Source organism: Ornithodoros turicata, chromosome 5 (assembly GCF_037126465.1).
Source record: "Ornithodoros turicata isolate Travis chromosome 5, ASM3712646v1, whole genome shotgun sequence".
Lineage (NCBI taxonomy): Eukaryota > Metazoa > Arthropoda > Arachnida > Ixodida > Argasidae > Ornithodoros > Ornithodoros turicata.
The window spans coordinates 17,400,173-17,424,716 of NC_088205.1; the positions used below are offsets into that span (position 1 = coordinate 17,400,173).

The window sequence follows — 24,544 nt, forward strand, 5'->3', positions numbered from 1 at the left end:
CGTCCAGAAACGGGCGATAAAATTAAGTTGTTATACGTTTCAGGCAATATACGAGGGTCATTCCTGTTCAATTTCGTTACTAATTAGCTCCTCTTTCACGTAAAAGCGTTTGATTATTGTTTTTATTCGTTCTTTTTTAAAAAAGCCTGTGGTCCCGATACGGAACTACCGTATTTTCCGGTGTATAACGCGCGCGTTATACAATAAAAAAAGTGCTCTGAAGAGGTCCTGCGCGTTATCTAACGGTGCGCGTTATACACGCAAATATTTTCCTGCAGAGTTCCTTTTCAGGTCAGTGACGTACACATTCTAGCCACTTTCTGGTTGTGCTTCCATGCTTGACAAGGTACCGAACAAATTGATTCAATATGTTCGGTACCTTGTCAAGCATGTGTGACGGTGTTTGATTATGGCGAGTTTATCTGTTAAGTTTGGGCGTCAACAGTGGAGCTAATTCTGGTTTTCAAACCTGTTCATCACAGGCGATATTGTTCTCCTTGTGTGTGCTGAATAAAATCTTCCGTTAGCTGTGAGTAGCAGCCGTGGCGTCAATTTCTTGTCTTCTCTGTGTTGTTTATTGCTGCATTCAACAATATGTCCATAAAAAATGATTGTGTTTTCTATTAGCAGTTCCAAATTAGGCGCGCGAATTTTACCGGAGAATATTGCCAAACATGAAGCCCGAAGACGAAGAGCCCTAGATGTGTGCCATTAGGCTGATAAGCAGTCAATAATTCTACTTTTACAGTGCCGTAGACAAAGATCAGGAGTGTTTTGTAGCAACTCTCCGTAAAGCCGTACCGATTACAAGTGTGTCTTCATGGCCAGAAACAAGAGATGATTATGAACTGGATGAAAAATGTGAGTATGTTTCATCACGTGACCGCATAGCGCATGCGCGCCTCTGTCGCGGTGTTCTCTCTGGTGCTCTATGTCTCTGGTTGAAAACAACCCCACAGATCATCCCTGGTTCCTATAGTGGAGTGATGACCTCAAAGTATGCTACCTGAGGCTGCTCCGACACGTACGTGAATGGATTCCCGATCTGTTTCTGTCGCTTCCCTTCACGAATCCAGATAGCGAATGGCGTAAGCCTTGGGCGAAAGCATGTGGGAGCCACGTGTTCGGTAACGCGGTGGCCACTTCGTCTCAAATGGGAGTAATACTGCTTCCTCGTGCAACTATTTTCAAAACGTCTTGGACGCGGCATGAGATGGCGCCACTTCTGATGAAGGTGGTGATTTTTTTTTCTTTTATCTGAATGTTACAGTTTTCACGTAAAAAAGAAAGAAAGGAAAAACACAAACATCGCTGTCACACATGCTTCTATGTGTGGGCTTCTCCGCATGACACACTTGCACTGCGAGAATGTTACCTTCACGAAGGAACGTATTTCGTTGTTTTTCTTGTCGTAATCAAGAGTAGATTTAGGTTTCGTGTTTTTTTTTTTTTTTTTTGCTAATATATGTTTGCGGCTACAATGTGCACGTTCCGCAGGGTAGGAGTGCGGATGATTTCGACCAACTGAGGCTCTTTAGCGTGACTTTCCTTCATGTCGCTGTTTCCCCCATTATAAAAATAAACCCGCTAATATGCCACCGGATAATGTGAAATCTTTCTTGTTCTCGTGTGTTTTTTTTTTTTTCTTATTATTTTCTCACCTTCTTATTTGCTATAGGTCGTGATTTAGTATCTCATTATCAAGAACATTGTAAGTGCCACTATGCTAGTCAAGAGCACGTCGTAGCGAGCGAGCCGTTATTTACATAAACTGTATTTACACGCGGAGATACAAACGTGCACAGACGACGTGCCCTTTCCTAATGTTCCCCCATTATGTCCTTTCTTAATAGAGCTCTATAAATCTGTAGACTCCCACAGTTAAAAGCAACAACGAGGCATAGCCACTGTGGGGTTCTGAGATGAAAGATTCTGACATGGCACCAACTCGAAGACGAGAGAACTTGGAGAAAATGCGGTTCATCATCAATGTAACTAATTAAGAAAACAAAATACTACACATTCTATTGTTGCAACAACGGTGTCATTGAGTTGTTAGGAATTGTGTCTCCGACATATCCGGTAATTGGTTATTAGATTTGAACGTTGCTTAAAAGTACAACGCGCAGAGTTCGCATAAAAAACGTTTGTTCTTGTTCTATTACTTGATTACAAAGAATTGGATTTGATTATTACGTTACCGTACAACTACTATTATGCTTGGACGTCACATCACTAAGACGCACCATGAATATGAATACTGCAAACGTATTTTTATTCGCCATGTACTAATTTTCGTAGAATCGCATGTAGGAAGTTATTCGCGAATATTTAATTTTGCGATTCCAGGTCTGTTTCCCTCCGCGTGAAGCTCAATGTGAAGCTGTGTTCTCGAGTACAATTTTTCGCGATTTTTTAGCGGTCGCGAAATTCGCGAAAATTAATACATCCCGAATAAAAATACGTTTGCAGCATTCGACGCAGACTTATTCCCATCGCGTTGAACACGCACAGAACTGTCAATTTTTCTACCATTATTGTTCCAATAAGTTCTTTCGCATACCTTCGCTGTAGGCAATATTGTATTATGTGCATTATTACGCTATACAATATTACGATACAAAACATCGCCGCATTAGAAACAGACGAACACAACACAGGCCTCAAGGTGCCTAAGAACACGGTTGCCATATTTCCACGCATTACTTTCAATCGTAATTCAACAATTATTTATATCACGTGCTCACCTTCTGACCTCGCCTTTCTCTTTCTTTCTGTTTCTTTTTCCTCAGCGTACGGGTACCCGCATTAGTTAAATATGAGGTCTGGCAACCTATCAGATTGTTTATTCACTAAAATCAACGCCATATTTTTGAAGAATCGTGAAAAAGCCGTGTCTAATGAAAAAATATTTCGTTCCGGCGCATTGCTCGCGTGGAACACCATTGTGATAGAACGAGTCGTATAAGTTTATCCGAAAATACAGAATTAAAGCTTTGAAACCGTACTTTTCGATCCATCGGCCTAAATTCTCTCTCCTTTCATTTTTACGTTATCACTGCGCAAGCGTAGCGACTTCCAAATTCCTGGTCGAGCCAAAAACAGGCATAATATATTATTTACAATAAGAGAACAGGGATAACGTTGGCAACATAGAAAAATGAATTTTCTTCTCAGGGCTTCTCTTCGAAATGTCCTCCTAGCACGAGATACCACCGAGACGTCTGAAAATGTGAGTTCTTGGACATTTCATCTGTCCGAATGCTGTTGCGCTGAACTGCGTCATTATTCGTAGCGACAGCTCATTATCGACGATAATACGTCACAAACGAAATATGCAATAAGGGAACGATGCATATTGCAATGTTAACCTGTGTCTTCGTTCATACGTGCACAGAACGCGCAGGATTCTCATGTAAGCTCGGCATCTACCCCATTTGCGACGCTTCTTTGTGCCCTACAGTTCCGCGCTTCCATGCTCGAAACATTGTTTGGACTCATTGCAAAGGAAAGATAAAAGAGCGTTACTCACCTAATGGCCGATGGCAGGCGACGAGTAAGCTTTCCCACAACACATGCTGGAAGCGCGAACGCTTTTCAGTGTTTCGGCTTTACCGCAGAGCACCCCACCACGCCATGATGACGTCATACTCGAGGACCACCTCCATTTCGGCCGGAGGAGGAGGCGCCGCGCGAATCAATTTGAGGAGGAGAGGCAGACGGGTCACCGTGCAATGCACTGACATATCGTCTGCTTGTGAGATCCAGTTGCATCGTCTGCTTGATTACGAATATCACATTTCTTCTTTTCTCTGATTTATTGGTGGGGGGGGGGGGGGGGGGGATTTCGCTGGAAACAGGGTGCGAGCGAGCCTTTATGTCTTGGAGTATATGCTATAGCGGTTGCGAAATAGTTTTGACATCTATGCAAACAAACAGAAAAATAAAGAAAGAAAGAAAGAAAATCGCGCGAATAAAGATTATTCTCAAGATTTCTTTTTCTTTTGTCCCATGGGTTACATCTCACAAGCAAAATTAAGTTATATGAAAGCAAAAGAGAAGCCGAAGCTATTTGGCTGCATGCGTGCCCCAGAGGCATCGGAGTCTTTCACGGCAGGGGGGGGGGGGGGGGGATGAGCCCTAACTTAACTTAACCTAACATAGAGGAAACTGACTACGGTGCATGGAGTTCTAGATTGAGAAGTGCGGCAAATAAAAAACTGGGAGCCATTGATGCACTGATTAGAAATGACTCGTCCAAGCAATCCGCTGGCGGTGGAGGTTGTAACGCAGATAGGGAAGACCATATCGCCTTCTTGATTACCTTAGAGGCGAAACAGAAATGGGCATTAGAGCAGCAGAAACTGAAATACTTGTTGATGGTTTCACTAAAAGCGGCAAGACAAATTCATAGAAGTAAACGAGCGCGGTGGCGTATTTTTTTATTTTTTATTTATTTATTTTTTGTTTCTCGTCAAAAGTACAACGATTTTGTCTGCAAATGGTCACTATTGCTGCACTATACAGGCTCTGTCGATTGTTCTAGCCGTGGCTCACGCAAAAACAGCCAGATATGCCTCACGAGTCATCAAACGTACCAGCGAACTCCTCGCCGCAGGATAAGAGCTTCCACCGAATGCTTCCCCGTGTTGACCAAAAACAAGGCAGTCTCCTTTGCTGGAGAGCGAATCTGCGTTTTCTTGTATACCGTCTAAACGAGGCTACTGAATGGCGTGTCACTGGTCTTCGTGTAGGAGGTACGCACATACAGTATCACGTAGGATAATTGGGATAGTACCTATTCGGGCAAAATATCATCTTCTCTTTTCTACTCGTCTTTTACTTTTTAAACCTGTGTTCATTTTCATTCTGCGGTAACAGAGCAGAAATGGAATCTGTCTCGGATGAGACTTACGGACAAAAGGTGGGGTGGCGGGACCCTCAGAACGAAAGTTCAGGGGGGCTTCCCCCCCCCCCCTGCCCCCACCTTCCGACGCCCCTGCACATGAAGATTGTTTGCGTTTCGAACTCGATACCGTTTCCTCTTGAGGAGGTTCACAAGATTTGGTTGGGTACCCGTAGGGTTCCGCGGTTTCGGTTTTTATTTTTGGACGGAATCGGCGTATGTTTTTCGGGGTTTATTGATTTTCACGAAATCGGCGTTTTTCGATGTTTCTACTGGCGTGTACATGATTTACCCGACAGTTATGGGCGAATAGAAATCACAATGTAATTTCCGCACGACGCTCATTCAACATGCATGGCGTTGCGTTTTAAGGCAAACCAAAAATTAAACGGACATTTTTCACAACCATCGTATTTATTTTTTTGGTTTTCTGATCTACAGCAACAACTTGCTGGGCATGTGCAGCAATTTATCTCTGTCATCTCCTGGAATGTCCCTCTGTATTCGGTGTTTTTCGATTAAGACCGAATGGGGGAAAATTTACCCGGAGTATGTTTTTCGATTAAAACCGGAAACGCGGAACCCTAAATATGGGAGAGGAGAATCAGTGACGAATCCAAAATTGGAAGAAAATTCTGAGCACGAGTCAAGCTGTTTGTGTCGCTGAGGGACTGATCAAATAGAAATACGTAGAGAATACGAAGAAGTCGTGTCCAATGAGCTCGCCACGCACTCATTTTCTGGTCATTCGTCACTGCTTCCCTTCTCTCGTACCACAGCCAGTGACGTATACAGGGTGTTTCAGTTAAATCCCCGGGCTAAATAATTCGCGAACCGGTGCACCAATCGAATAACTTTCTTTTTTACAAGTATCTGTCCAATACCGCCTACAAGATGCGCACCGCGTGAATGAGCGGGAGGCGCTCATTATTTAAATAAAAATGCAAATGAGTTTCGTAAAAAAGCGTAACTTCTAAAGCAGGGCGCTGTCGGTATTAAAATGGGTACTACCCCTTTTGGGACCTTCAGTGGACATCTTTCAGAGAAAAATCTGCCACCGAAGCGGGTCATTTGTTGCAGTAATTAATTGGTTTCGGTTTACGTATTTTTGTCGCGGCTGGTCGCGGCGAAGCGCAAAAAGACGCTCTTTCACTCCCTTATCCATCAATGAATTACGTCCTTACACCAATGAATTACACCAATGAATTACACCAATGAATTACACCAATGAATTACGTCCTTTTGCGCTTCGCCGCGACCAGCCGCGACAAAAATACGTAAACCGAAACCAATTAATTACTGCAACAAATGACCCGCTTCGGTGGCAGATTTTTCTCTGAAAGGTGTCCACTGAAGGTCCCAAAAGGGGTAGTACCCATTTTAATACCGACAGCGCCCTGCTTTAGAAGTTACGCTTTTTTACGAAACTCATTTGCATTTTTATTTAAATAATGAGCGCCTCCCGCTCATTCACGCGGTGCGCATCTTGTAGGCGGTATTGGACAGATACTTGTAAAAAAGAAAGTTATTCGATTGGTGCACCGGTTCGCGAATTATTTAGCACGGGGATTTAACTGAAACACCCTGTATATAGCCAGCCCTCCAAGGCAGGGCGAGCCCCCTGCCTTGGAGGGCTGGCTATATACAGGGTGCGATGCGTAAACCCGCCTCGGGTGGATTCCACGTCAAGAGATCCAACGGGTCAAGAGATCCATCGAGTCAAGAGATCCATAGAGTCAAGAGATTCACCTATGGATCTCTTGACTCGATGGATCTCTTGACCTGTTGGATCTCCTGACCCGGTTGGATCTCTTGACTCGTCTGAAGGTTCGCCGGGCTTGGATCTTTTGACCCCTTTGTGTTACGTCGTTAACTCTAACATCGCTAAGCAGAAATTAATCGTATCGGAATACGAGGGAATCGTTTTACGTGCGGTATAAATAGAATACAAATGCAGGTGACAAATCAACATGTTATTTTTACGATGAAAGAATGAAAGTCATTGAAAAGGTTAGCCAGCTGTAGGACTCGAACTCACATCTTCTGGATTACCGGTCCAGGGATCTACCAATTGAGCTAAACTAACACGCCTTCTCTGCCACTTCCAGGGTGCGTCATCTGAAGGGACAAACCAGTCACTCTCTCTCACTCATCCTCCTTTCACTCTTACCTTTTTGCACACTCACACACATTCATACGACAGTCGTTCCGTCGTTCCCTGTCGTATGAATGTGTGTATGAGCGTGCAAAAAGGTAAGAGTGAAAGGAGGATGAGTGAGAGAGAGTGACTGGTTTGTCCCTTCAGATGACGCGCCCTGGAAGTGGCTGAGAAGGCGTGTTAGTTTAGCTCAATTGGTAGATCCCTGGACCGGTAATCCAGAAGATGTGAGTTCGAGTCCTACAGCTGGCTAGCCTTTTCAGTGACTTTCATCTTTCATCGTTAATTTCTTAGGCAACTTGAGGCCTTGTATGTGATTGTCCCTTCTGTTGTTCCAGCCTCAGAACATCAGTTCTCTCATGTTCTTTTTATTGACTTAGTTACTTTGTAACACATAGCGCAGTCCAAGAAAAGTCGACAGTTCTCTTATGTAAAATCTGTTAAAAACAGGTGTCTGCATTGTAAGATCAACATGTTTGTAACACAGGATTTATGGAAGTGTTGTCATCTTTTGTTTCTTTTCTTTTCTTTTGTTTTTACTGCGCTTTGTGGTAGAGCTTATTTCTAGAGTTAGCGTGGGCTACGTACACTCAAGTTGGGTGGGCCAGCCACTGTTTCAAACCCGTTCATTACTCAAACACTTCTCGTATCACAGCAGGCTGGTAGTCGAAGAGCCAAGTCGCTGTTCTGGACAGACGTTCTACATGGCGGAACCGTCTGATCCGTCAGATCATGGACTCAAAGAAAGGCAGCTTCTATTGCCCGAACATCTGTTTCTCTCTCTTTTTTTGTGTGTGTGTGTACGTGTGTGTGCGTTTTCCTGCATTAAGTTTTCCCCGCCGTCCACAAAAGGACAAAGACAGAGCACTTTGCGGCTGGGCCCGTTATTATCGGTAACAAACTTCAGTTCTGGCATAACGTGGGGATGACTGCGCCAATGGACACAAAAGTACGAAGACAACTCTGAGTCCAGCAGTATAACCTGCATTTTGGTGTTGAGGTCAATGAGCGTGACAGGTCAATGTTGATTGGAAAGCACAGTCAGACAGTGTTTTCCCGCAGGATCAGTAAAATGATAGAATAACGTGATAAGGGTGGGGGCCAATGAAAAGAACGCGGCAAGGATAAGTTTTAAGCCCTGCGGCCTACGATGCCTTGTAAGTTGAGCTCAATATTCTTGGTAACAAGCATCCGTTCTAGCATAGCCTGCTATGGCAAAAGGGGGACTCGCCGCCGTAACCTACAGCACAACCTCAGGATTTTCTCGCTTACTTTTTCTTTTTGTGCGTGTGCGTATGTGGTAAAAAGAGAGAAAACACCGAAAAGTCTTCACTGTTACCGGGCACATTACTTCCTAACTTAATACTACTTCGGCAATGAACATGGTAAGGGATAGACTTTCTTTTTTGTCGGGAATCCTGACCAGTATGACGCTTTGACTGGTTGGATCTCTTGACTTGCCTGTCACGTGACCGATTGGATCTCCTGACTCGATGGAACTCTTGACGCTTTGGATCTTTTGACTCGCCTGTCACGTGATCAATTGGATCTCCTGACTCGATGGATCTCTTGACTCGTTGGATCTCTTGACCGGAAGCGCCAACGCACACATACCTGTGCAAACAGCGAGATGAGATAAAACTATATAATATTTGGAGGTTAAAAATGCGATTACACTATGGCCTGTCATTACCGGTGAGGCGGCGTCACGAGATTGAAAGTTGTTCGAAAATCTCATAATTTCAAAACTATATATTCAGGAATGCTGCTTAGATCAGTGATGGGAAGTACCTGAAGTACCAAGTACTACTTTAAGTGCATTTCTCAGTACTTGTACTTCTACTTAAACTACAGTTCAATTTGTGAACTTTTTTTGTACATATTTTAAGTAGTTTTCTTCGGTACTTTCCTTTCAAGCAAGTGCCCAATTTCCGATACAAATGCAAAACTTGGTCGCAACATCATTTCTTTCGGTTCATATTAATGAGTCAGCTGTAAATTATCCATGTTTTCTAACTAGCACGTGGCAAAAATACTTGCTAAAAGCTTTCGAAAGGTAACAATCAAAACACAATGAACTGAACTCATCCTACCACCGGCTGTGCTGTCTGAGGTTTTCCCTGGGTTTTCCGAAGACATTCCAAACAAATGTCGGCACAGTTCGTCCTGAAATCGGGCCAAGACGCATACTAACCCCCGTGTCCCCCACTCCTTCCTGCTGTCCTCTCTCCATCTGTCCACATCTGTACGCCGCTCACAGCCACAGATTGCTTCGCGGCGCTAACATGAAATTAAAAAAAACACAATGAACTCACCTTTCATCACTACCAAGTGTTGAAACGGCCAGCGATACGATCTAAATTTGTAATGGACTTGATGAGTACTTTAAGATACTTTGCCAATGACTTTATGGTTTTGTGAGGGGTCTCGTGCATGCCTCTCAGTTAATATCCCATGTAGCACAAGCCTGACTTAAGAACACGGTAGTTGACAGGAAGGGATGTCAAGAATGTTGTTGGGTATATACCTAACTCGTTATAGATACATGGGTTAATTGCAGGTATGCATCATCGTCACCGCTACAATTGTTTTTCGCCCCAACAGTTTGTGTTTCAGTATATGCTCAGTCCAGTGGGCATGGGGTAACTTCGCCAATAATCCTGGCGGTTACCGTGGTACAGGGAGCTTCCCAATGAAGACTTCTGAGGTATGCTCGCATCCACTACCCAATGGATGTGGTGAGTAGTCCTCTTGGACTACCCAAATCCCAGAGCAAGAGGGTTTGCACGCCCTCCCTCTCCTGTGCCACCATCATCTCTCTCCTCCCTCTTTCACCCTCCCCCTTCTCCCTCCCCTGGGTGCACCGAGCCGCCACTTCAGAGCAGGCTGACCGCACCTTCCCCCTACATCACCCCCCCCCCCCCCCCTCAATCCAGTGGGCCGTCCTCGGTAGCTCAGTCGGTAACGTGCTGGCTTACTGAGCTCAAGATCGCGGGTTCGATCCCGGTATAGCAATGTGGGAGAGGTAAACATTGCTTCCAGCACCGTGTGTCGGAGATTTCCGGCGCACGTCAAAAGAACCCCAGAATTATCCGCCCAAGAAGCCCAAATTATCCGCAATCCTACCCTGCGGCACGTGCAACCATGTCGCCACACTGCGCGGACAAAACCTCACGTGTAACATCACAGTACCATTATTACCATCCAGTGGTACGCCAGTAGAGTATAGCTCTCTGCTTGATGACAATACGGGATGTTAACGGAATACGGGTGCCCCCCACCCCCAGTCAGGCGGGAGGTGCACGGCACTTATGTAGACACGCATTGGAAAATGTGTACACACGGTGCCGCAATGTTGTGTATACACGTTGCTCGAGTGTTACAAATGAATGTTGCAAATGAAGTTGAAGTGGTGGATATTAGCGACGTTTGGACAACGTCTCAGTATGACATTGAATAAATATTGCCATACCATTAGGTGCTACCGGGGGAGTGTTCAACAAAAAATTGTGTAACGCTTTACAACGTTGTACGAACGTTACATAACTGTTGCCTATATGTTGTGTTGTGTTAAAGAAATATGGCTGTAACACTGTCATAATGTAGCGAAAACATTACCCAAATGTTGCCACAATATTGTGTCCGCGTTGAAGAATACTGCTGTAACCGTGTCACAAAATTGTGGAAACATGACGGAAATGACGGACACTACTATACTAATTCTTGGCCAAGACCCAGATCGCATGATAGAAGCAGGCAACGCAATTTTAGACGAAGTAAACCTGGCTGTGGAAAACTTCCTTCAAATTAATCCAACCAAGACGAAGGCAATTATCTTTAGGGCAAAAAATAAACCCATAGATGTCAAGGCGAGCCTCGTAATGGGAAATTCTGTGGTCCGGAAATTGTCGGTAAAGTGAAGTTTCTTGGTGTCCACTTTCAGGACACACTGTCATGGGACGTTCACATTAATTACCTTTGTTCCAAGTTAGCAGGTAGGGTATATAGATTCAAAGATATTTTGCCTTGCACGGTGAAAGTTACTCTTTATAATACATTATTCTTGTCCATGTTAAGTTACTGCCGCCTTGTTTGGGGCACCACTACTCAGTCCAACCTGCACAATCTATATGTAATCCAAAAGAGGTTCACCCGTGGAATCGCCAATATCATTCAACGCAAGGTCCTTTTCAGCGTTACCGAATAATCCGCGTCGCTGACTTGTTAAAGTACAAATGTCTGACAACATATAGTGCATCTGTCAAGAACAAAAATTACGTTTTTCTTTCACTTGCAAAACTCTCAGCTGAAGCCAAAACTTATCCTACCAGGAGAGATGCCATGTGGTCCTGTCCCGTTACACGAACGTCTTACGGCGATCAAAACATCAGTGTACAGCTGCCACGAATATTAAATGATCTTGAATTTGGCCCAGACATACGTATACCAACAAGCAACCAGATTAAACTTCTATTTTTGGGAGAACCATAACGATATCTGATATGTAAAACTTTTTTTTCATTCCCATGTCCATGTACTGTATTCGACTGAGACCATGTTTCTCACTTTTTTGTATTTATTTATTTTTCATTTTTTTTTTTTTTTTTGTATGCAACTGTGTATCTTTGTGCGCTTTATTTGTGAATGTACGCACCGTCTCCGTCTGTACTGCAGGAGACCGGGGCCCTCGCCAAGCTAGAAATAGCTTCTTGTCCCGGCTCCACCACCATGTGGAAATAAATTATTATTATTATTATTATTATTATTATTATTATTATTATTATTATTATTATTATTATTATTATTATTATTATTATTATTATTATTAATGTTGCCTCAATATTGTATTTGTGTTGGGGAAACATGGTTCTAGCGCTGTCACATTGTTGCAGAAATGTTTTCCAGCAACGTTTCTGCAACGTGTGCAACGTTTTAGTAGAACATTACCACAACGTCCCGACAACAAATTGTGCTACAAGGGTGGTATTTTACTTCAAGCACAATTTTGAAGTACGTCCATCACTGGCTTAGATAGACGCCAGGAACTGCAAGAACTTTCGCGATCGTCACACCGGACCTCCCCCCCAACACCACTGTACCACATCATGTTTGCGTAATTCGTTGTCTGATTATTTAGCGCAAGCTGTAAGCTGTTTCAAACTAGGGTCTGAGCGACAACGTTCCTCTGTTCCAATTTTAATTCGTTTGGACGTGACTGTATCGAACAGCGTTACTCTTCATATTATCTCATATTTGCGAAGAGTCTACATTCCCTTCTCATGCCTAAAGCATTAAAAAAAGATAAAATAAAGAAAGCAAGAACAAAAGGAACCTACTTGCCAAGGCATTTCAAACCAGGGAAGGATAACGGACGTATTTTCGTTATCGTTTCCATTTTCGTTACTGCTATATTTTCGTTTCCGTTATCCGTTTCTGATACCAGGCTTTCAATTTCATTTCCGTTATGTTTCCGCTACTGTTTCCGGTAATGGAACGGCTGTTACAAAGCTGCCGGAGGACAGCCCGTCCGGCTCTGTCAGCACCCTGTTTTGCCCAAGCGCCGCTTCGGTGTCACGCGTACACGCTACACGAGTTATTTTACGTCGTTAGGATGCTCAAATCTTGCAAGACTTAAAAGAAAAAAGTACAAACATGTCTTCAGTCACTCAGGGTCCAGCAGCTCAGGATGGACGTGACCTTTATCTAATGGCGCATTCATAAGCGGACGCTCTCAGTAATGAATAATACTACTGCCATGACCACGGTGCAATGAAAAAAAAAAAAAAAAGTAAAAGTAAATAACTAAAAATCGTAGGCTGTCATCCTTGTGCTATGGTGGAGTACAGTGATGTGTTGATTAGGGTTCGGAATCCCGAGCCGTTTTTACAATACCGGGATTTCGGGATTTCGAAATGTGGATCCCGGGACGGACCGGGATTTTTTCGCAACTGTACCCAGGATGTCGTATAGGACTGTATCCACTTGCACAACCATGCTATCACAAATTGCGATATAGTTCTACTTCTGTCATCCCCACGGAACATTCTAGCGGGGGAAAAAAGCAAAAAAAAAAAAAAAAAAACTGCTCACGCGGCAAAACCTCTGCGTATTACATTGAGCATTCGCACCGTGCCGGAATGTCAACTGAAACGCCGCAATGAAATGCGAAGCTTCTTGTCGTCTGCTGCGGAATATCTAACTGGCTGCGCCCCAGGATATTTCCCGCAGTTAGAAGATACATACTTTTGACGTACAGCAATTCCACTTACGCAGCCGCTAAAATCAATTACGTATTCCGCATCATCCGCTGGAGTATTCTGAGGAATGTCACTTGTGTGAATACAAGGAATAATGCGATTTGCTCGTCTTGCCTTTCATTCATCCACAGTGACTGTTGTGTTCTAGTCTGCAGCAGCCGAGTCTATAATTTTCTGAAAAGGCTGTCTCCATTTTCTCTTTTTACTTTCAAATATATATATATATATATATATATCTGCCTGCGTACTGTTGATGAGGCCCAACAAGGCCGAAACAGCTGTCCAGTACTGGCATGGCGACGTTTGAGTTACAAACATATGCTATACGTGCAGCCAAAGAGCTCCGGCTATTTTTTTTTTTTTTTTTTCATTTTATACTTCACTGGCTTTGCACTGGGCTTTCAGTGAGTGAGTTATCTCACCCTGACGGGAGGAATCACGTGCTACGTGACCTTCTGACGCCATCCACTCAAACGTTGCGTGCCTGCGTACTGTTGATGAGGCCCAACAAGGCCGAAACAGCTCTCCAGTACTGGCATGGCGACGTTTGAGTTACAAACATATGCTATACGTGCAGCCAAAGAGCTCCGGCTATTTTTTTTTCATTTTATATACATATATATATATAGAGGCTTCAAATATATGTATTCGTGAGGATCAAAAGAACAAAACGAGAGATTCTGCAGAGAGAGAGAGTGAAAGATTCTGCAACATTTCGTGTTGTATAGGATTGGAAGGCTCCTTCTAATTTCGTGGGAGTTTTATGCTACTTGAGGTTTGTTCTCCGCTATGGCTTGCGTAGTTCACATGAGTCACCAGCTAACGTCGTTGTAACGTGTCGTGGACGACAAGGTTCGGATTGTAATTGATGATATTTCTCGGGGAAGGGACGCTTGAAACAAAAAGTCGATTGGACACCGTTCTTTCCCTTTCACTCGTACCACCGAATATTTGTTGTCAAAAAAGCCGAAATTTATAATCTCAAAATCCCGGGCTCCGAACCCTATAGTGTTAATGTCATAGAGTTATGAGAAGTGGGACGGGATAAGCGAGGGACACATCATCGAGGTCCAATATTGCGCTTTGTTTCCATGCTGTTGTGTAGTACTTAGAACATTACAGGGAATGGGCTCACAAGAATACAAAAATAAAGTGAAAAGTCACTCAAATGTCATCGCACAGCAGGAACAGCCATTACCCGAATTCAATACCGGCAATTCGTTTCCGTTTCAATTCGTTTCGTTTCTGTTTCCGGTAATGGAGGACGGTGGTGCACGTTTCCGTTTCTGTTATCGTTACCATCTTCAATTTCGGTAATATACCGTTTCTGTTTCCGTTACCATTACCGTTACCCTTCCCTGTTTCAAATGCAAAGCCGGCTACGGGCGCGGGAAAGGGGATAAAGTAACGAAGCGCACTTGCCAGCGTTCCCGAAGCAAAACGTACTGTGCAAGTACAAACAAAACTTATCAAGAAAAATAGAAAAAAGATAAATTAACTTTTAAAAAACTTACACTGAAAAAAAAGTTTACGACGAGGATGGGATTCGAACCCACGCGGGCAGAGCCCAATGGATTAGCAGTCCATCGCCTTAACCACTCGGCCACCTCGTCCGATGGAAAAATGGAGCACACACGATGTTTTCTACACAGAAATATCTTATAATAGTTTGTTTTAGTTTCTAGTTTTGAAAGATTAGTATAATGAATAATGCATGAAGAATTCAGGTAGAATGAACAGGCACTTCTACAAATGCATCATCTCCTCTCGAAACGTAGAATCATGCATTGTGCGCGCGAAACGTTTGCAGACGACAGAAAAATGTCGCTCCTTTTGCACTTGTGGTTTCGTGACGATCTACGATGTGAACGTGGGTGGACTTCTGCGCAACGTTGGGTTTTTATGCAACTGGATATTTTAAAATGTAAGTACATCTAATAGTTGCGAACGTAGCAGAACACAGAAAGCGCCGCTGTTTTACTATGAACAGACTTGTAAGGACGTTTTCGAACCTGCCTTTCTGATATGATGGAAACGTCATTGCTGTTAGGCTAGATAATTTGTGGAGACGGAATAGATGACCAATAATTCCATCGATAATCAAGCTAAACCAAACATATGGGGCAGCATGTCGACGAAAGTAGTGTGCTTATATCCACTAGAATCCCCCATAACTCTATCCTATTCTTACTAGGGATTTTATTTCAGCAGTCATATTCCCTAGCCCAGTTTATGGCTGCTTACTCGGATCAGTGATTTATCCAGACCCCATTGTCTTGCTACACCCCCCATGTTTCCAATTCTGGATAAACTACAGACTGGGCTACACTCAGACACGGACCTAGGGGGGGTTCAGGGGTCCGGACCCCCCCCCCCCCTCAATTCCAAACTTGATCATAGGGTTCAGTGGACCAATCCCAGCATGCACGTGGCACTTGTCCACAGCGGAGCTCTCAACAAAACCGTTGCCTGCCGGGTGATAAGCGGTAGTCGGTGGGTGACGAATCCCACGATGTTCAAGGTACTTCTTGGTGGACCTGGCCATCATTTGTGTTTCCCAGACGGTTATAAGCACCATTGGGCAGCCGTGCTTCAGAATGATGCGACGCTCGATGAACTTCTGGATCGTCCTCGCCTCAATGTTCATGACCGCCTTTGCTTCGACAAACTTCGCGAGGTAGTCAATGGCAACAATGATGTGTCTGCATCGACGAGCCGCTCGCAGTGGACCTACGATGTCAAGCCCGACTGTGTGGAATGCGGTGTCCACATCCACAGGCTGGAGCAGACCGAAAGGAGCCGATGACATAACCTTCATCCTCTGACATAAGTCACAGCTCTGAACGAAGCGCTTGACGTTGTTGTACATCTTTGGCCAGAAGTACTTTTCATGAATATGCTCAAACGAGCGGCGAATGCCCATGTGACCACCGAACCTCCCACTGTGGAACTCGTGTAGGACCTCAGACCGCTTACTGCTTGGAAGACTCAAAAGGAATCGTTGGTGGAGAGGGCCGGCATCTTTCTTGTATAGGACGCCGTCGAACAAGACGTATCTCTTGCTAACTCTCTTCTGCACTTTTTTGGTACCCATCTTTGGCATCTGTGACAGGTCACCACATGAACCAGTTCACTTGAGATGCTCCTTTGCTTTAGAACTCTCACAGGAATTGATGCAATATGTTCTGTACTAAAGCATTACATACATAGGTATTTGTATGCAACTGCAAAAACTCTGCATTCAGTTAAAAACACATTTTATTCCAGCACGTCAGAATGTGTAAAAACATTCAAGAACATTGAGCATTCTACAACATGCAAAAAGAAAGGAATTATCTACAACGGAATAGCTCCTCAGTGGCAGTGATGTCTCAAAACAGGAGCCAAAACAGTTTGGACACCCATGCAAACGTCCAACAAGGAACATTGGACAATAAATAATAAAAATTGTTCCAGTAAGTACAGTGCTCATGCAAGTTTAGCACTGGTATCTGTACTACATCAACAGCAACATTTCTACAAATGAGATCCAGATACATGGGGGCAAACTGCTGACACCAGCACCAGTGATGGCTATGACACAAGATGTTATCCATGTACACCAGATGTTCATCTCTGTTCATAACAAAACAGTTTTAATAGCCTTTGAATGTATACCAGTTTATGCCTCACACGCATTGTGCTCCAAATAAAGGACAAAAAAGGGCAAAATTTACAGCCATTTGGGCGTGCCCAGTTTTTGTCATATGGTGCAATAGATTGATGTGGATGATAGATGATTTTCCGTTATGTACACTTTTTACACTCGAGACTCCTCAGACAGTGGAAAATCTCAGATGAGGCGACCTCTGCAGTCTTCAGATCCACAGTGGCAGTACATGATGCGACCAGGAACGCTTCCAATGTCATAGTTGTAGTCCCACGTTAGCTCCACTCCAGCACGAATGTACCTGAAAGTACATGTTTCTCTACTAAGAAAAAGCATCCGACTTAAACGAACAGCGAGGTGGCATGCAGACTCTAGTGAAGACAAACGATACGCTCAACTACCAAGGTACCGGCAAGCAGTGATGGCCAGTAGTTAACTACATGTAATTAAACTACTTGTTAAACTACCTGACTGTAGTTAAAAAGCAGTTAACTACTTGCAGAAATGTAGTGGCAACTACCAGTTAAACTACTATTTTGAGCAGTTTACAGTAGTTAGGTTACTGCAGGCGGCAGCTACTTCCGATTTTGCCGCAAGCCTTACGGCACGATTGTGCTTCCGACTTTTACCTTGAGCTACTTGTTTGATGAAAACGGAGGTGCAGAGCAACTGTGCCGTGCATGTGTACTAAATCTTCACTTTTAATGCTTGTCTAGAGAAGCCTCATTTGCTGTGAAATAATTCTGCAACTTAGTTTATCGCGTAGGCACAGAAAGAATCCCGCCGCAAGCTTTGTATTGGACGATCGTAGCGGCCTGCGTAATACTTTGGTTACCGTCCTGGTATGCACATAACCGCATAGGATGGCTACGTGATCGATCATCGTGGCTAAGCGAAAATATTTTACGGTACACAGTGGCGCAATCGGCACCCCTCACAATATTTGTGCGTGGCGCATTTATCTGTGACGAAGGAGCCCGAGTGTAAACCTCGTACATGGTCCGTCGTATGTTGCATGTACCTTTATAGCGGAAGCTTTCACTCCATAGAAAATATTTCGGCGGCAAGATGTCAGGGCATAATATACAAGAGACAGGCAGTGGATCTTACGACAGTATGTGCATTAAGTGACGTAGGCACAAGAGTATATTTTAAATATCATTATCACTGCTTGTGACTCATATTTAGGTGTACAAGGGATTGGTGCTGATGGACAACGTTAAGTAGTTATAGATGTAGTTAAAATAGATTGCAGTAGTTAAAAGTCATTTTAACTACTCCCCTGAAAAGTAGTTGAACTACTAGTTAAACTACTCCATCGCGAAGTAGTTAGTAGTTATAGTTAACTACTGTAGAAGTAGTTAGTGGCCATCACTGCCGGCAAGAAGTAATCTCCGCAAAACACAGATCATAAGTAGAGCCTTTAGGGTTTTACCCGATTCTCCCCCGAATTGAAGGTTGCCTCTTTAGCTCGATTTTTACCTGGCAAATTGCCCTCACTGGGATTTCTGTAGGAATGCACTAACTTACTTGTTTTGCAGAAAAATGCAGTTACATCACCATTTGTACCAAACCACTACACTGAGTTTGAGTAACTCAGCCCGATTTCTCCCCGAATTTAGCGTACTGGAAGTTTCTTTTCACCTGAATTCACATGAATTTAGTGCACATGTTTATTTACCCGATTTTTACCCCACGAATTTAGAAAAAATATTTCCCAAAAACTTCAGGCTCTAATCATAAGTGCCCATGTGTAAAAATCAAGGCCTCCACTGTCTCGAAACTTCAGTCACCTGGCAAGCCATCTCTCACCCCTGTGACATGGCCCGTTTGCTTGTGTGCTCTGCAGGTGCAAAGACCTCATTCCTTAACAATCAAATTTCTTTTTTCTTTTTTTTTCACTGCTTTTTTACTAGGTTCATATTTACCTGAACTGAAATGCATGCAAACTTGCTAAAAGCACAAAAAAAACCCAGTGCTGGGAGGAAATAAGGATGAAACATGACACTGCACTGCACTGGTCAGTGCAGTGTGTGTGTGCAGTGCACTGCAAGACTATGCACTGATCAATGCAGGGTCGTGCCGTGTCTTGTTTCGTCCTTGTTTGGTTTCCAGCTCAGGGGGTTTTAGCATCTTAAGTATGTCACACCAATATGTCCAGGTTTTAACCTTATTTTATAGGCAAAACTTACCTAGCAGCAAAAAAGGCTACCCATGGGAACCTCAGGTCATGGGTGTCTACAAAGACATTTTGGACATACACGTTTGGTGTGCAGCTGTGCTGTTGGAGAAAAAAAAGAGTAGGAAAAACTTTAGAATTGTCAAATTCTGAGGACACTGCCACTTACGATACATTCATTCTTTAGGTAGCACACAGCTGTAAATTACGTGAATTCTCTGTGAAAGAATATGAATAATGCTGCAGCTCGTTGAATAAATGGTTCATTCCGCCTTTGATCATCGTGATCGACCAGGAACATCAACCTGTGCTCTAACACAGTTGACCCATTATCCAGTGGGGATGTCTTCTCCAAGTTTGTGTTGATCACACGTGTACAGACAAACTCCTTTACAACGAAGTTTAGGGGACCACAGAAGAAATTTGTTCTAAAGATAAATTCGTTGATGAGGATGCGCACCTTAATGGAGAAGTATGAGATCACAGCATTATATGTAGCTAGACTAAACCAGTTCGCAAAAGCATTCTAAAAAGTACTGTTGAAAGTCCCAGTTTGCCCCCGAATGTGAAATTAACCTAAATTCCGACCTATAATTTCTATGTAAGCCCAACTGTTCTTTGAAGAGTTACCACACAATTTGAGGTCTTTCCACATTCAAAAGTATTTGCACTTTCAATTTGGCAAGCGCATTTATTTCATCATGAAAAACTCTGTCATCTTTCTTTGAATAAGTGAGTTCATGAATCATGACACTTTGCGAACAGTACATCCGAAGGCTCTCCAGGTTCTTGAATTGTGCTTCTGGCACGTCAATGCCGGATGAAAGAAAACTGTTAATTTTGTCAATCATCTGCATGGCGTGCACAGCCGTTACACTTAAGGCTTGCAGTCTGTAGCGACAAGTGACACAAGTAAGGGACAACCTTCCTGGTAGCTCGCAAGGGAGCAAGTGTACGAACGTTTATTTTGCTCGCGCCTCAACAACAGCGGCGCCGCGATGCCGTTGGCAAAGCCGCCACAAATTCATCGCCATCTTCACTTGTCAAGGCAGTAATCTGGGCGAGTTGGTACGTACTTCAGACAGAAACAGCGCAAAGAGACAAAATACCAACAGAACAGCACTTGTGTGTGTCTGTTGTTTTGGTGTTTCATCTCTTGGCACTTCCTTTGTCGTTGGTTCCGCTCATTTCCATTAGTTTTTTTTTTTTCTAATCATACCACTGTAGTCCGTATCTGTGAGCTCTGGCAGCACGAGAACGCATGGTCCCGCGTTTGCTACTTCCGGTTGGGATATGTGCATGATGAGCTTGAGAGGGGCAAATCTTATCAGGTCCAGCATCCTAGAAGGATGGGGCAAGGCGTCGGGTGCGTCATGCAGCGCTGCAAGACTACGTTCGTGGTCCCGCTGCGCAGCTTTGTTGAATGGGTTCAAAACATGGGGGAGGGGACCCAAAAATTGCTATTGTAATATGGTATTCCGACACTACTGGTCTGAAACAATTCCTCCATTTCAGCTGAGGTAAAAGCATGCCATTGTCAGCTATAATCTTCCGCGGAATACCAAAGATGGCAAATAAATCACGTAACCGCTAAGAGATAGGTTTAGCCTTCGACTGGGAATGCAAAGTCTATGTGGACTGTATGCAGGGAGCCTGCTACTCTGGTCAACACTAGTGATGGTGGAGGTGGTGCACAACGGCAAAGCATCTGGCATGTTTTGCGGCTATTGACAAATTGCTCGATATCGACAATCGTTCCTAGCCACCGCGAAGAACTAACAGCATAAGCTTTCAGTCACTGTTCCTCTATGACCAGCACGAATCAATTCGAGAGCTCGCTTGCACAGTTAGTTCCCATCGGGAAAACGCTGCACGGGTTTACGCGCAAGGCTCGTGAATTCGGGAAATCTCGAATATCGATTTATTCGAAAGCCACAAATATAAAATCACGTAATCGAATCAAATACGAATACTGAAAGTATTCGATTCGTATCCCAAATGTTGGGTTCTGTGTCAGGTCTCTCTAAGTTTCACAGGCAGAACTCCTCCTGAACAGATTGCAAAGTTGAGCCTCTTGCTTTCAATCTTGAGCATTACTGTAAACTTCAGAACAGACACAGGTCACTGCTTTACTCTGATGTCCTCGAGCTAGTAACATTGTAGTGAACAAGGTGCTCAGTTCCCCATCGGAATCCCTGGCGATCTGATGGCTATCATGTCCTTACGCGAAGCAATGTCGCCCCCCTGCGGGCTCAAGCAATATGTCCTTCCTTTTAAACACCTGTTCCACACAAGTTTTCTGGAAATGGCAGTCTCTTGGTTTGCGACACCCCAGGCATTGAAAATACCTCATGTCCATCTGCCCAAGTTTTTCTTTAATGAGATTTGACATGGGGAGCTGCATTTCGAACGAATCTACACCTGTTTTTTCCCACAGTGTCGCAACTTAACCAATACGGTGTTCGGCATTCGAAACCTCATTGCATTCTAGCTGAATACGTTTAAAGCGGCACTTACGTTGAGGTACCTCCCCATGTTACCGCAGTTCTTGGCATCCATGATGTAACAGTATTCCTCGTTAAAGAAACTGCGTGTTGGGGGATACTTGGAAGGATTTGGGACTTTGGTCGGGCTATCCAGGGGGCCCACTTTGCTTTTGCTGTCTGAACTCTTCTTCGTAGCAACTGCTCCATCTAGTGAGAGAGAAAACATGTTGCGAACATCGTAGCTTTGCTCACGTAAAATGACAGGGCACAAAATTTTGACATGTTTCTGCAACAATTTGCAGCCGCATAACATATATAGGTACTTTCGATTTACCTGCTCCAGACTTCTGAGTCTTCTTCAACTGCAGCCTTCCCTTCTCTCTGCCATTGTCACTGGCCTCGCTTTGGTCACCTATTTTGCAGGAAAGAGGTGTGTCCACATTACAAGGACACCATACACCCAAAAGGTGTTGTCTTGCACTTTTTCTTTGCCACATGTGAAAATTGCCCTCGAGTAAATCACGTTTACCTGGATTTACATTATCATTACACTTCATGAAATACTGTATTTACCCGTGTACAAGACGCACATTTTTTACCCAAAGACATCGCGCCATTGACGGGGTGCGTTCAATACGTGGGGGAAAATTGGAACCTGACACTTATGGTCACCTAATTTCCGAGATATCCGTGGTGATCTCATCCCGAGTCCAACGTCGCGATCTATTCCGAGTCATCTGCGGCGATCTCTCCTAAATCGAACGTCACGATTCTCCCACATTAAATCATCTTCGACGAAATACTCCTGTATGTCTGTTGGATTTGTCGTTCACCACGTGGAGCTCCTTCTCGCTGACTGCGCGCCGAGAAGCCGTGCGAGACAATCCAGCCGCACTGCTCAAGTCGGGATGCGGGGAACAAAAAAGTACCAGCATTTCAGCACTCAAGCTGTCCTACAGCATTTTTTCCCATCTCCACACCGTAAAGATGAAATAAACTTGAACTGAATTGAAAATTGGGAATGTGTCCAATATGCGAGCAAATACGGTACTGTGTTGCAAGCTGAATGTGTGGCAAACTAAAGTAGAAGAAAAAAAACGTAAGGTCGCCATGCTTGTCCATCACTCTAGTTCTGTACTAGTTTAGTTACGTCCAGTTTTATTTTTTGCAAATGATGCGATGCACCGGAAGGATGTGGAAAATGTAACACAATTGAAAGGAATGGATAACGTAGACGTGTAACATCGTTACCATGGGCGTACCGAGAGGGGGGCAAGGGGGAGCTGTGGCTCCCCCCTGGAACTCCAAGGTCGCTTGTGAAAATAGTGCGCTGTTTAGTCATTGGTCATAATGATTATTCTCAGACGTTATGAGAGAAACCTCTGAACACCCACACAGTGCACAACATCCACCTCCAGAAAAAGATGTGGTAGGGGCGTGGGGGATTGCACCCTTGCCACCCCCCCACCCCCCTGCAAAAATCTTCGGAACGCCCATGATCGTTACCAAATGTCTACTAAAAATACCTTTGTCATCGGCATTCCTGGAGTCCTGTGAATGCTGAGAATCTCTAGACTCATCATCATGCTTCCTGTCTCTCAATTCACTGTCAGATGACTTCTTGTCGCTGCTCGATTTGCTCCTGCTATCAGATGAGTCTTCATCCTTCAACATCTGCTTCTTTTTGCATATCCTTGCACTCTTCTTTCTCACTCCCGCCTCAGCTACCGCCTCGTCAAGGTCACACACTGAATCAGAGTCAGAGTCCTGGAGTTCGTCCTCGCTAAGAAATGAACAACATCCATCTCACATGTCCATCCATCTCACATCTCACATGTTCAAAAGGCTGCACTACAGCTGAAGTGAGTAAGTGCGAGGTTAATTCACAGAACGACAACCAGACCAGAGTGATGTCTCTCTATCTTAGGGATGGGCCAACCGGGCGGGGATTCGGGAATCCGATTCCCAGTGCCCAAAACACTGAATCTTTCGAATCCACCAACCACGTTTGCTTACTTTTTAAAATTGATGCCTCATTGGGCGACAGGCCCCAGGGCGTGCCAATACCACAGCATAAAGCTCCGACGTTACAAGTTTGAAAGTAACAGTTTTTGCTTTTAATTGTTCCTTAGTTTTATGGAAGGAATTCAGTCTCCAAAGTCGACGTATTTTGTGAAGTCGATAAACAACATGTTAAATAAATTACACTTAGGAAGAAGTATATGGGTATGTCTTCTCCTGAAAGTGAACTATTACTTAGTTTGTTTTTCATTAAACCAAGATATCACATTCTGCTTCAAAACTCTTTTCAGTAGTGTTTATTTTTTCTGACTTTCTAAACTATTTTTCATGAAAGGATTTGAAAGATTTGTGGATTCGCAGGACCTTCCTTGGATTCAGGTTCGGGAAATTATGGCTTCGTCCCATCTCTACTGTATCCGCTTCTTGCATCCTGTCAGCATATGTCGCATGCACAATTTGTTTGCAAATAATGGTCAAATGACCTAGAGAACAAGGTCTCAAATTTTGCTGATATTTCTGCAGGGAAGGATAACGGACATATTTTCGATACCGTTTCCATTTTTGTTACTGCTATATTTTCGTTTCCGTTATCCGTTTCTGATACCGGCCTTTCAATTTCGTTTCCGTTACTGTTTCCGGTAATGGAACGGCTGTTCTAGAGCTGCGGGAGGGCAGCCCGTCCGGCTCTATTAGCACCCTGTTTGCCCAATAATATAGGAACATGTCTTTGGTCACTCGGAGTCCAGCAACTCAAGATGGGCGGTACCTTCATCCAATGTCGCATTCATAAGCGGACGCTCTGAATAGTAAATAATACTGCCATGGTCACATGAAATGAAAAAAAAAAGTCCGAAATAAGTAACTAAAAATCGTAGGTTCTCATCCTC

General features: G+C 43.9%; 2 protein-coding genes and 1 non-coding gene across 12 annotated transcripts in view; all 3 read right to left on the bottom strand.

Moving 5' to 3' along the window:
* Positions 1 to 3,607, bottom strand: part of LOC135394131 (glycoprotein 3-alpha-L-fucosyltransferase A-like) — a 53,808-nt gene extending 50,201 nt beyond the window's left edge. Inside the window, exon 1 of the mRNA XM_064624656.1 lies at positions 3,533 to 3,607. The gene's annotated coding sequence lies outside the window, so the exon portion shown is untranslated. The remainder of the gene's footprint in view (positions 1 to 3,532) is intronic.
* Positions 3,608 to 14,852: 11,245 nt separating this feature from the next.
* Trnas-gcu (transfer RNA serine (anticodon GCU)) lies at positions 14,853 to 14,934 on the bottom strand. Its single transcript has one exon. It is a non-coding gene; the product is annotated as a tRNA-Ser (tRNA).
* Positions 14,935 to 16,561: 1,627 nt separating this feature from the next.
* Positions 16,562 to 24,544, bottom strand: part of LOC135394132 (histone-lysine N-methyltransferase SETDB1-like) — an 85,864-nt gene continuing 77,881 nt past the window's right edge. For all 10 annotated transcript variants that reach the window (XM_064624658.1, XM_064624663.1, XM_064624664.1 and 7 more), the window contains 5 exons: positions 23,162 to 23,418; positions 21,970 to 22,047; positions 21,667 to 21,842; positions 19,163 to 19,251; positions 16,562 to 17,271 (listed from right to left, as the gene is read on the bottom strand). In XM_064624658.1, the coding sequence (XP_064480728.1) occupies positions 17,154 to 17,271; positions 19,163 to 19,251; positions 21,667 to 21,842; positions 21,970 to 22,047; positions 23,162 to 23,418 (718 nt within the window). In that variant the 3' untranslated portion in view covers positions 16,562 to 17,153. The remainder of the gene's footprint in view (positions 17,272 to 19,162; positions 19,252 to 21,666; positions 21,843 to 21,969; positions 22,048 to 23,161; positions 23,419 to 24,544) is intronic.